This window comes from Nematolebias whitei, chromosome 8 (genome assembly GCF_014905685.2).
Source record: "Nematolebias whitei isolate Nwh7 chromosome 8, NemWhi1, whole genome shotgun sequence".
NCBI lineage: Eukaryota > Metazoa > Chordata > Actinopteri > Cyprinodontiformes > Rivulidae > Nematolebias > Nematolebias whitei.
Window position 1 is genome coordinate 20,780,005 of NC_056505.1, and position 13,107 is coordinate 20,793,111.

At 38.0% G+C, this 13,107-nt stretch overlaps 1 protein-coding gene across 1 annotated transcript; it reads left to right on the forward strand.

Moving 5' to 3' along the window:
• Positions 1–14: 14 nt before the first annotated feature.
• Positions 15–8,147, forward strand: slc6a4b (solute carrier family 6 member 4b; the record flags this gene model as incomplete). Its single annotated transcript, XM_037680430.1, has 11 exons — positions 15–238; positions 374–512; positions 580–714; positions 1,302–1,405; positions 3,217–3,344; positions 3,466–3,578; positions 4,746–4,877; positions 5,079–5,178; positions 5,261–5,361; positions 7,797–7,964; positions 8,037–8,147. Coding segments are annotated over 11 exons (1,455 nt in total), but the record flags the coding sequence as incomplete, so codon positions are not given.
• Between the last annotated feature and the right edge of the window lie 4,960 nt (positions 8,148–13,107).

Consider the following 13,107-nt stretch of genomic DNA (forward strand, 5'->3'; position numbering starts at 1 on the left):
TGTGACTTCTTGTTTTAGGTATAGGATATGCCATCTGTGTCATCGCTCTGTACGTGTCCTTCTACTACAACACCATCATTGCCTGGGCCCTCTTCTACTTCTACTCCTCCTTCTCCAGCATCTTGCCTTGGACAAACTGCGACAACGTGTGGAACACCCCCGACTGCACCAACTACTTTGGCACGGACAACGTTACTTGGACCAATTCCTCCAGGTCCCCGGCAGAGGAATTTTACACGTAAGTGCATGTAAGTGTGAGTAGCAGAAACCACACAAGTATAAATAGTTGTACCGTAGCAGAAGTTGCCAGGTGGGCTATTTTTGGTCCCGGAGTTCTTATTTGATGACAACCTGATGATTTTGGTTTCCACAGGAGAAACGTCCTGGAGATCCACAAGTCTTCGGGGCTGAGAGACGTCGGGGGTGTTCGCTGGCAGCTCATGCTTTGCCTCTTTCTCATTTTCACCATTGTTTACTTCAGCCTCTGGAAGGGAGTGAAGACATCAGGGAAGGTGGTGACACGGGGCTTTATCAGACCGATTTTACTTTCCGTTTCTCATCTCTCTGTCCCCACCGCAGGTTGTGTGGGTGACCGCCACTTTGCCCTACATCGTGCTTTTCATCCTGCTGATTCGAGGCGCCACTCTGCCAGGAGCCTGGAGGGGGGTGGTGTTTTATCTGAAACCTCAGTGGGACAAGCTGCTGGAGACCAGCGTGAGTTCTGCGAAGTTACGAGGACTTCACGTTTAAAATCCCCTTCCTTTAACAAAACGTTCATTTAAAACACCATCAGTGAAACATTAATGCATAAAACGTCTTTTAAAGATTAAAAATGAGCTTTTGAGGAATTCTTGACAAACGTTATGATTCTACGATGTAACTAATTTTAACCTCCTCTTAGTTGTAATTGTAAAGATTCTTTATACTATTTACAAAACGAGCCCCTCACCTTTGTGTGCGAGTGCTTTGTTCGGGAGAGAATATGGATGAGACGAAATGAGATGCATAAATAAGCCACAGAGCAGGATAATCAGATGCATAATTGGTTTAGATTTTCTCACAAAGGCCACCCTTTCTGCCTCACTCGCTGATGCCCGGCGCTCTTCTCTTCTTTTTTTTTATTATTGCCGAACGCCAGCTTGTCTTCAGATCTCCCTGCTTACAGCTGCACATCGCCTCGTCCTCGCTGTGCGGCTCTCCGTTTCACCAACAGATATTAGTTCAAGTTAAATACTGACGTTAAGGCTGTAAAGGTTTCAGAAGGAGAATGTGAGGGTGAGGAGTTTCTGTCTGTTTTGCAGGTTTGGGTGGATGCTGCTGCTCAGATCTTCTTCTCTCTGGGTCCAGGGTTCGGGGTCCTCCTGGCTCTCTCCAGCTACAACCCTTTTACAAATAACTGCTATCGGTAGAGTCACTCAACACCCACTGACCTTTGACCCTCTGGTTCTAAACCTGTGTTTGACAGTTTGAGAAAAGACTAAGACGACCTGGAAGCTGATACTATACACATCACGGCTCTGAATGTGTGGAGAGCTTCATTATACATGCACATCAACAGAAGCACTGAACTTCACATGTTAGATATGAGCACAGCTTCACACAGGTGAAACTGAATGTGTAAACTATGTGCACTTATTTATCTGATCCGTGCAACAAAGTGAAAACAGACAGTAAGACAGAAACAGATGCTGAATTAGACTCAGTCAAAACTGCATCTCGGTGTTTGTGGTGCTCAGTAAAGATGGATGGTGTCGGTTCTGGACGTTTTGGTTTGTATAATTTTTAACTAAAGTACCGGTACACTACTTTTTGTTCTTTGCTGCATCAGATTAACATTTTTCTTATTTATCTACTAAATTTGAGCTCTACGTCTTGCTGTGTAACGTTATGAAAGACTTTTAAAAAAACAACAAACTGTTGTAACTGTGTAGTTTGTGGGAGAACAGTCCACAACTAGAAAAAAAAATGGCCGCTGAGTGACTTTGCTGAAGGTTGCTGAAAAAGATTAAACTAAATCGTTAAAGTTAAAACCAAAATCACAGCTAAAACCAAAATACAACGCAACGCCAAATCATCAAAAGCTAAAATCTGCAAAAAAGCTAAACAGTAGCTAAAAGATAAATTAAAGTGAAACAGCAGCTAAAAGTTCAAATTAACAAAACTGCAGTGAAAAACTAAAATAAACTAAATCATAGCTACAAGCTAAATGTAACTAATTACAAGCTGAAGCTAGCAAAATCACAGTTAAAAGCTAAAATCTGCTAAATCATAATTAAAAGTAAAAAAACAAACAAACAAAAAAAAAAAACAGTACCTAAAGCTAAATTAAAGCAAAACAGCAACTAAAAGTTCAAATCAACAAAACTGCAGGGAATAAACTAAAACTAAATCATAGCTACAAACTAAATGTAGCTAGCTACAAGCTAAAGCTAGCAAAATCATAAGCTAAAATCTGCTAAATCATAATTAAAAGTAAAAAAGCAAAACAGAAGCTAAAAGTTCAAATTAACAAAACTAGTGAAAAACTAAGATAACCTAATTCATAGCTACAAGCTAAATGTAGCTAGCTAAAAGCTAAAGCTAGCTAAACTAGTAAAAAGCTAAAAGGAGCATAAAAACACAAAAAAATAGAGTATGCTAACATATATTTTAAAGAGAGCAGTGTTTATGAAGGAACTCAAGATATCTAAACATATTTCAACAGGAAACATATTTGTGGATAGAGGAACTTTTTTAAGTTACAAAAAACCAAATGTTTCCTGATGGAGCTGAATGTTTTGATATTTGAATGGTTAATATAACACGAGATTGATCAAAAGAATGTACAGACGAAACTTAATCATGCTGTCACAAATCTGAAAAATGAATTTAGAAGTTTGTCAAACCAACCACAGTCTTTGTTTTGTTGAATAAAACTGTTAGTGGTTTTTATTTGGTGGGACGATTAAACCCAACATCATAAAACCACCTGTTGTACATTTCTCCATAGTCTTGCTAACAATGTTTACTGTGGTTACTGTAGGTGCAGGGCTTGGCTTCACACTCGCACCCGAACACCCCAAACTGAAAACGATACACGGCTAATCTCATTAACCAATAAATCTGTGCTGCTGACAGAGATCTATTAGAACTGTGTATCTGATGAAAAAACTATATTTAGCTCTCTTTGAGTAGAGCTGCATGAACATAGTTGTTTGTGTGACTCCTGTGTGGTAGGGATGCCATCGTGACCAGTCTGGTGAACTGTCTGACCAGCTTCGTGTCCGGTTTTGTCATCTTTACCGTTCTGGGCTACATGGCAGAGATGAGGAAGGTAGAAGTCGAGGATGTTGCCAGAGATAAAGGTAAAAAAATAAATAAATAAAATTACCTTATTTTAAAACAAATAAATCACTCTGAACTACATTGAAATGCCATTCATTTATCAAAACAAATCCTCTGATCGTTTCTTGTTTTGTTCTTTAGGACCAAGCTTACTCTTCATCACATACCCAGAAGCGATTGCAAACATGATGGGCTCTACTTTTTTTGCCATCATCTTTTTTGTGATGATGATCACCCTGGGCCTGGACAGCACGGTATGCACTTTGAAATAAACAAATTATTGTGTTTCTGTCACAGAAGTTTGACAACAAAAGGTCCAAAGAAAGAAAGAACACAGTCGTCCCTCATTTATCACTGGGTTTAGAGGACCACGCCCCCCGCGATAAGTGAAAAACCGTGAAGTAGGGATACAGTAGTCCAAGTTCAAGTTTCACTCCCTATCTCCCACCTTCTGTGTAAATTAGCAATTTAAAGTTAAATACTGTAATATTTTAAATAAACATATTTAAATTTAAATTGTAGAGAAGAGAAGTGCAGCAGGACAGCAAAGGGTTAACCCTTCACGCAGCTCTGCGGCACGGAGCAGAAATGTCCTTCTTGATCAATTACACTGTAACAACTGAACATAGAAGTTCTAAAACAATTTAAAATAACTTTTAACACTTTTATCTTTTGTGATTATGACAAATTCACAATGTGACATACAGTAGTCCCTTGTTTATCACGGGGGATCCGTACCCTGAAGCCCCGCGATAAGTGAAAAACCATGAAGTAGGAATAGTACTACAAGTAGTACTGTAAGTAGTAGTTGATTATATATATATATATATATATGGGCTGCACACAGCTGCTAAATAATTTAAAATAATTAATTTTAAATAAAAATTCCATGCCGATTGTGCGGCTCATCCATCAATCAGCCAATTGTGTGTCATGTCCAGTCTTATTTTGAAAACTGTGATAGAGCGAGTCCGCGATAAATGAACCGCAAAGTAGCAAGGGACCACAGTACTTTGAATTTTAAGTTGGAAGTCAAAAGTCGATCGGTGCAGCTGGACAGCAAAGGTGCAGCAGTTGCTAAATCATTACAATAATTTAATTTAAATAAACAATCCATGCCACTCGTGTGGCTCATCCACCAATCAGCCAACTGTGTGTCAAGTCCACTCTTACTTTGAAAAACGCAAAGGAGCGAGTCCGCGAAAGTCGAACCGCCAAGTAGCGAAGGACTACTGTAATCTCTAACATAGAAGTAGATTTTTACTTCTTGCATGTTGATTAGATCTCCACTAATGTGAGTATAAATACAGGTATCAGTCTCATCAATGTAAATTTAGGGCAGTAGTGTACTTTTTATTTGCTACACAGATTATGCAGCATCATATTGTGGAGATTTTCTGAAGATATCTTCTGTGTTTTAGTTTGGAGGACTGGAAGCAATCATCACGGCGGTGCTGGATGAATACCCAGATTATTTATCTCACAGACGTGAACTTTTTGTTCTGTGCCTGGTGGTGGTCTGTTTTTTGGGCTCTCTAAGCACCCTTACAAATGTAAGTTGTCTTTGCTTCTTTGTATCATACGAGTTGAGCAAGAAAATAAAAGTCTCCGCTCGATTTCTTCAGGGTAAAAATGTTAAATGCAGACTTTTGTAAGATTCAGGTAGTTTTTGGACTGTATTGTTACGAAATTAAATCCTGATATCTGCCATTTGTTGCTCAGTTAATATTTAATGGTGTTTATCCCATTGGCAGGGTGGTGCCTATGTGGTGAAGCTGCTGGAGGAGTTCGGAGTAGGATGCTCGATTATTGCAGTGGGTTTCCTTGAGGCCATTGCAGTTTCCTGGTTCTACGGTACTCGTTTTTTCCTGACTGGTTCTCTGTTTTTATTTTTTCTGGTCATTTCTACATCCTGTGTCACTTCCTTTGCTTTCAGGGATCAAAAGGTTCAGCAGTGATGTTCAGGCAATGCTGGGCCAAGCCCCGGGATTATTCTGGAGAGTGTGCTGGGTTGCCATAAGTCCAGCATTTCTGGCAGTAAGTGAAGAAAACAAAAATATGTGAAGATGTAGATTCAGCAGCAGCCTTAAATGTTAGTCTTCTTTTATCTATATGCTGGGAAAGCTTTAAGACGTCCTCCTTTTAAAAAAGATGAAATAAGCATTTTGTTTGTAAGTAGTTCAGATAGGTGGACTGTAGCAGATGAAATTATGATAAAGATGAAAACAGCTGCAACCATGGCCTTTAAAGGCTGCAGAAACCAGATAAATCCTCTTTTGTAGATTAAGCTCATTGTTGCACAAAGAAAAATTCTTCCCCAAAACTTTTTGCCACATTATACAGGTGCTGGTCGTAAAATTAGAATATCGTGGAAAAGTTGATTTATTTCAGTAATTCCATTCAAAAAGTGAAACTTGTATATTATATTCACTCATTACACACAGATATATTTTAAATGTTTATTTATTTTAATGTTGATGATTATAACTGAAAACTAATGAAAACCCCAAATTCAGTATCTCAGAAAATTAGAATATTACTTAAGTCCAATTAAAAAAAGGATTTTTAGAAATGTTGGCCAACTGAAAAGTATGAACATGAAAAGTATGAGCATGTACAGCATCAATACTTAGTTGTTGCTCTTTTCACCTGGATTACTGCAGCAATGCAGCGTGGCATGAAGTCGATCAGTCTGTGACACTGCTCAGGTGTTATGAGAGCCCAGGTTGCTCTGATAGTGGCCTTCAGCTCTTCTGAATTGTTGGGTCTGGTGTATCACATCTTCCTCTTCACAGTACACCATAGATTTTCTATGGGATTAAGGTCAGGCAAGTTTGCCGGCCAATTAAGAACAGGGACACCATGGCCCTTAAACTAGATACTGGTAACTTTGGCACTGTGTGCAGGTGCCAAGTCCTGCTGGGAAATAAAATCTGCGTCTCCATAAAACTGGTCAGCAGCAGGAAGCATGAAGTGCTCTAAAACTTCCTGGTAGATGGCTGTGTTGATCTTGGACCTCAGAAAACACAATGGACCAACACCAGCAGATGACATGGCACCCCAAACCATCACTGACTGTGGAAACTTGACACTGGACCTCAAGTAATGTGGATTCTGTACCTCTCCTCTCTTCCTCCAGACTCTGGGACCTTGATTTCCAAAGAAAATGCAAAATCTACTTTCATCAGAGCACATAACTTTGGACCACTCAGCAGCAGTCCAATCCTTTTTGTTTTTAGCCCAAGCGAGATACTTCTGACGCTGTCTCTTGTTCAAGAGTAGCTTGATACAAGGAATGTGACAGCTGAAACCCTTGTCTTGCATACATCTGAGCGTGGTGGTTCTTGAAGCACTGACTCCAGCTCCAGTCCACTCTTTGTGAATCTCCCCCACATTTTGGAATGGGTTTTGTTTCACCATCCTCTCTAGGGTGTGGTTATCCTTATTACGTGTACACTTTTTTCCACCACATCTTTTCCTTCCCTTCGCCTCTCTATTAATGTGCTTGGGCACAGAGCTCTGTGAACAGCCAGCCTCTTTAGCAATGACCTTTTGTGTCTTGCCCTCCCTGTGCAAAGTGTCAATGGTCATCTTTTGGACAACTGTCAAGTCAGCAGTCTTCCCAATGATTGTGTAGCCTACAGAACTAGACTGAGAGACCATTTAAAGGCCTTTGCAGGTGTTTTGAGATAATTAGCTGATTAGACTGTGGCACCAGGTGTCTTCAGTATTGAACCTTTTCACAATATTCTTATTTTATGAGTGAATTTGAGGTTTTCATTAATTGTCAGTTATAATCATCAACATTAAAAGAAACATTTGAAATATATTAATCTGTGTGTAATGAATAAATATATTGTAATAAACAAGTTTCACTTTCTGAATGGAATTACTGAAATAAATCTACTTTTTCATGATATTCTAATTTTTTGACCAGCGTCTGTATTTACCCATAAACACTTGAGCTGATGTCACTCTCTATTTGCCTTCTGACGTTAAGCAGTTTCTCTTGTATTTGTATTTTATTTTCACCCGCCACCAACAGGTGGGCACTAATGCTTTTGTTTGTATGTGGGTTTCTGACTGTCTGTTAGCAAAATTAGTCGTGAACCACTGGAGAAATTTTAATGAAATTCTCAGAAAACGATCCTCAGCTTTACATCTACCTGATTCAAGATGGCCACTACAGCTAATCTACCTTAGCGAACACAAAAATGAACATAACTGAATCAGTTTTACAGCTGAAATTTGATGTGGTAGTAGCTGAGAGTCATTCCCAGCACTGACTGTGAGTGCTAACAGATCACAAAGTTTTTGTTTAAAACTGCCGTGCAAAGCAACAAGTTTGATTTTAAATGTGCTGGAGTATGATCGCTGATTGACCATTCTTTATTAACGTTGTGTGAGCATCCAAAAGCATTCATGAAGAGTGTAGCTTTTTTTAACTTGAGCTGTTTTCCACCTTTTCTCAGTATATCATAGTGAGCTCCCTGCTGAAAACGCCGCCCCTCACGCTGTTTGATTACAAATACCCAGACTGGAGCATCACAGTTGGGTACATTATCGGCTTCTCGTCCTTCATGTGGATCCCCATCTACATGGTCTACAAGCTGGTGTGGACCCCAGGTTCTCTGAAACAGGTCAGTGGATTAAAAGAAGTCTAGAAGCAGCCTCCAAACTGAACTAACTGCTTCCTGCCTTGTTTTCATCAGAGGTTGGCGGTGTGTCTGAGACCAGAGAGGACCATCCCTGACGTCCGTGCAGACGACCTCAACATGTCCGCTGCGTCACAGAAAGACATAAACAACTCCGTGTGCTTGTAAAGTCGTTTTCAAAGCGCAGTTAGATTTTTTTTTTGTTGTTAAACCTGAGACTGTTGATGATGTCAAACACGTCAGTTCTCTACATACAGTCTGGACACGTTGTGGAAAGGTAAAGGCTGCCACAGGCGCATCTCAAAAAATTATTGTGAAAAAGTGTTTTATTTGTCAATCATTTCAGAAATAAAGGCCAGAAATATTTCACATTAAAAAATCTATATAATATGAGATTCACTTTCTGAAATGATTGACAAAAACATTGAACTTTTTCACAATATTCTACTTTTTTAGATGCATCTGTATATTTGTATTTTTAAAAGGAACTGAAATAGCAATAGTTACCTTTTCTCTCTATCTGTGATTTGGACCTGCAACATCCAAACAGTTTATAGCTTGCTGATATTTTCAGGTGTAGCTGTTGTGGTCGTGGAGGTCAGTGGTGCGTTCAGTGGTCTGTCTGTACTCCTATAAAAAGAAATGTTTGTCTAACTCCACTTTGTGAAGGTTCGTTAAAATCAGTCCTTCTTATTGAGCATTTCTTTTAGTGGAGACATCAGAAATTAAACAGAATCAACGTTTTCATGAACTAAATTATTACCAGAAGTAGAATTTTTAAACTTTTTAAACTCAAAAACAGAAAAACCCAAATGAGTGTTGAATAATTTAATATATTTATTCCAAGTCTGACAACATTTTCTTTATTTGTTTCAACAATGCTGTGCAACGAATTGTTAACAATTTAGGTTTTTCTACAAATGTATCCGTCATGAGTTAAATAAGGAACTCAATAATCATAGACAAAAATGTATTAAAATACCTTTAATTATACTAAGTATTGCTTTACAATCTAGCATTAAGTGATTTGAACTGTTTATGTTTGACATTTTTATGTTTTTATGTATATTTTAATCTTAATCTTCTTTTCACTCCAGTCAAACTGTTTTGCCTTAAACTGGAAACATTTTAAAATAAAGGTGGAAATGATGTGCCTCTCCAGAAAACAGTTCACTTTAACTAAAGACTGTTAGGTTTTTTTTTTTTTTTTCAGATTTACTTTTATTCACAAGTGTTAACTTATATCCAACACTTTATACAGATGATTTTTGTGATGATTGTTGTCTCCTCCTGAATACAGTTTCTGTAAAGTGTATAAAGTGATTATAGTATAAAAACACTGTTGTTTGTATTTTTTCATTTGTGAGGTTTTACACGAATGCTAATGCTTTGTCATCATTTTGGTTGTGAAATTCAAACTACAGTAGTTTAAACAAGCATTATTGGTATTGAATCTTTTTTAGTTTAATATAATAGAGGTTTACTGTTTTCTAGTCCACACAATAGATGAATATTTTTCAGGTGCAGCTCTGATAAAACGTGGAGTCCCACAAGGCTCCAGTTCTGGACTTGTTCTCTTTTCATTAGACTTTACATTCAGGGTCCATTTTTATAAGAGGCTATTCCTTTCCACAGTTTTGCCAAAAATATTGAACACAACAACAAAAACTAAGATACTTTGAGATACTTGGATACTAAAATACTTTTGTACCTAAAAGACATGGGTGAAGCTAAGCTTCTTTAATACCAATAAAAATAAAAAAAGACAGAAGATCAACTTGTTTAGTATACCAAACTTTGTAGATTATCCTAACAGTATTTTAGAGCCTCTGATATACTATAGATCTGCTGTTAAAAACCTCAGTGCAACAACTCTTTTAAATGATTTGTTCAGTTATTTTTTCCCCAATTTCAACTGTTAGCCAAGGTGTAGCTCTATTTGTTTCCCAACGACTCTGAAAAAAAAAAGTTTTAATTACATGTAGGGAGCAGGAGGGTTAAAGCAGTTCAGATTCCAGGAAGCTGTTTAAGACCCACATTTACTCCCTGGTCTTTGGCTCATTTGAATCCTGACTAGTTTTTATTTTTTGTACCATTTTATTAAAAGGCTATCTTTATAAACACTAATACCGTACATAAAGTTAAAAATGCAGTTATTAATTGAGCTGTAAACACTTAATAAAACATAGATAAGTACAGATAAAAGGAGATTACAGACCAGATAGTGAGCCAACATTTATCTGTATCCTGCATTCTCACTTTCTTCCTGCCTTTTTCAGCAATTAGATTTTAATACAAACATCTGTCATTGAGTAACATGCAAATACGTACAGTGAACAAAACTTGTTTTGCTTGCCTACTTTAATGCATGAAAAGAGTTTAATAACTGTATTAAGGAGTTTAAAAACTCACAAATAACATATTTAGAAAGTATTGTTGAATTTTTTTCATCAGTGATGTAAAGCGGTGGCTTTTTGTTGTTTTTTTTCTTCTTCTCTCGGCCGCTCCCTTCTTCAGGTGAACAATCTCGCATGAAGACTTGGCTTTTTTTTTTTTTTTTTTTTACACCAGATGCCCTTCTTGACACAACCACAGACCACCGAGCTACCACAGCCCTCTGTGTGAAGCAGAGAGCTGCTACCTGGGGCGCCCGGGGGAGCAGATGGTGGGGATTAAGGGCCTTATTCAGGTACCCAGTGTGGGGCAAATGAGGGTGGAGGCAGGTGAAGGTGCTTCACCTTTTCCACCCACATTTTGATGCTGTCAGTCCAGGGAATTGAACCGGCACCCGACCAGCTGATCACAGGCTTGCCTTCTCTAACCTCTGCGCCACCGCTCCCTCCTCTTTGTTAAAACATTTCCCTTGTTTTTATGAATAATTTTGTGTTTAGTCGAGTTTTGCTTCACAACCATTTGGTACTTTTGTTTCTTAATAAAGAGCCATTTAAATCAAAGTGATATATGTGAAAGTTTCTAAATCAGACCTCGCGTCTATGTTCACCTCTATTTGATATTCAAATGAACAAACTAATAGTCAATATTTATCATCTGTGAACATAGGAGAACAAAGCAGAGTAAACCACAAAAATGTCCTCAAGGATAAAAAAATAATAACTTAAATTGGAATAGACTTTTTAACTTTTTCAACCAAAACAAATTCCCAGCAGGCCTTCCTGTTCACTTCAAGGACCACAGGTCTGAACACTGAGAGGAAACAGCTCAGACTGTCCGATGCCCCGCGGAGCTGCTGCTGGTTGCTGGTTGCTGGTTGATGGATCAAAGTCCTTTTGTGTCAAACATGCTATTGAAGTAGTGAACAGGCACATAAAAGAGACACTGATCAACACGGTGGCTTTTTCTCCATCTGACACAGACAGCTTCATCTAAAGTCTAACAGGGAGAGGACGGCTGCTGATACCATCAGTCCCTTTAAAATACACAACCAAAAATAAGACAAAACAGTCAAGAGTTACAGACTAAATCCAGTTTATTAAGATAATTAGACAATATCACTTTTTTTTCTTCCGTAGTTTTTAATAATTTATTCAGTCATTCTGGATCATAGTTGTTTGTATGAATGAATGCACTAATTAAATTCGTTTGATCCGTTTTTAAATCATTTCAAATGTCAAAATTGTTACATTTTGTCGATGAAGACATTTTGTGTAGAAATTTATTTCATGTTTAATAGATTAAGTTACAGTAGTTAATGACTGTCGGGCTTACTTGCAAGGTTTATCATTACCAGATTCAAATGTACAATTGAATTATTTCAACAGATTAATTTCGACAGCCAAGATGTTTCATTGTTCGAAAGTCTGTGAACCATTTGATGATAAACAACCCCTTAAATATGAATGTTTAAAATAATTCAAAACTGTTGTTGCACATTTTAAATCAAAATCAAATTTACTATTGTGCTCAAAAATAAAAACCTCTAAAAATATACCATATTTTTCGGACTATAAGGCACACTTAAAATCCTTTAATTTTCTCAAAAATTGACATTAAGCCTTATAATCCGGTGCACCGTATGTATTAATTCTGGCTGTGCTTACTGACCTCGAATCAATTTTATGTGGTTATTGTGAATGAGTTGAATAAAGTTTGACTTATCTGACTGTTTTGTTTCGCTTAATGCACCTTTTAGTCCAAAAAATACGGTGCGGTAAACAAAGTGAAATTGTGAAGCAACTGTAAGTTTTGTCTCTGATAAGCAGGGTAACAACTAACCCGACAGGATTCTCGTTTGTCCTATTAACCCCATCAGTGAACCGTCTCAGTTAATCAAGTCAAAGCACATAAATGTGTGGAAATACTTCCATAAAAACAATTAAAACAGGAACTCGGGCTTCATGCATCTGGGGAGCCTCCAGTTTTAATTTCAGCCCACCGTGAGTGACATTTAATAATGTTCATTAGTCTTCTACACTGTGCCGTTGAAGTTTGTTGCAGTTTTTTCAACAGAGGAGACGAGCTGACTTCAAGTCAGTCATCAAGACAGGTTATGTGATGACTCTGTCCATTCTTTGTTCCTCCTTGACATTTCAGACACAAGAACCGTGACAGAGCTCATGAACTTGTTCTATAGTCTTGTTCTACATGGAAGTGTTCAGCTGTTGAACGATCCTGCAGTGGATCCAGGAGAAAACAAAATCATTTGCTAACACTTTCTGGACGCCAATAACTTACTCCTCAACGACCGGACAAACTGTGTGAAGCCGGCACAAGATCAAATAAATAAGAATAAAAAGGTTTAAATGAATCTTAGGACACAGAGACCGCAGGAGCAGCTGACTTTGTACTGACTGCAAGTTTTACAGTTTAAAAGGGATTTTAAAACGTCATGGGTTGTTGGTTTTACAGTTACAATGGTGCTTTATTTTTAAAACAACTGCAGTTCCTCAGTTCTTGAATTTATTACAGTGATCATTGTTTCATAATAATTATTGTTTGTCTTGTTTGTCTCTATAATGGACTTGAAACCTGTCCAGGGTGTCCCCTGCCTCTCGCACGGTGACTGCTGGATATGGACACCGGTGACCCCTGTGACCTGAAAAGGACAAAGCAGGTAAACGGTAATGGATGGATGGATGGATGGATGGATGGATGGATGGATGGATGGATG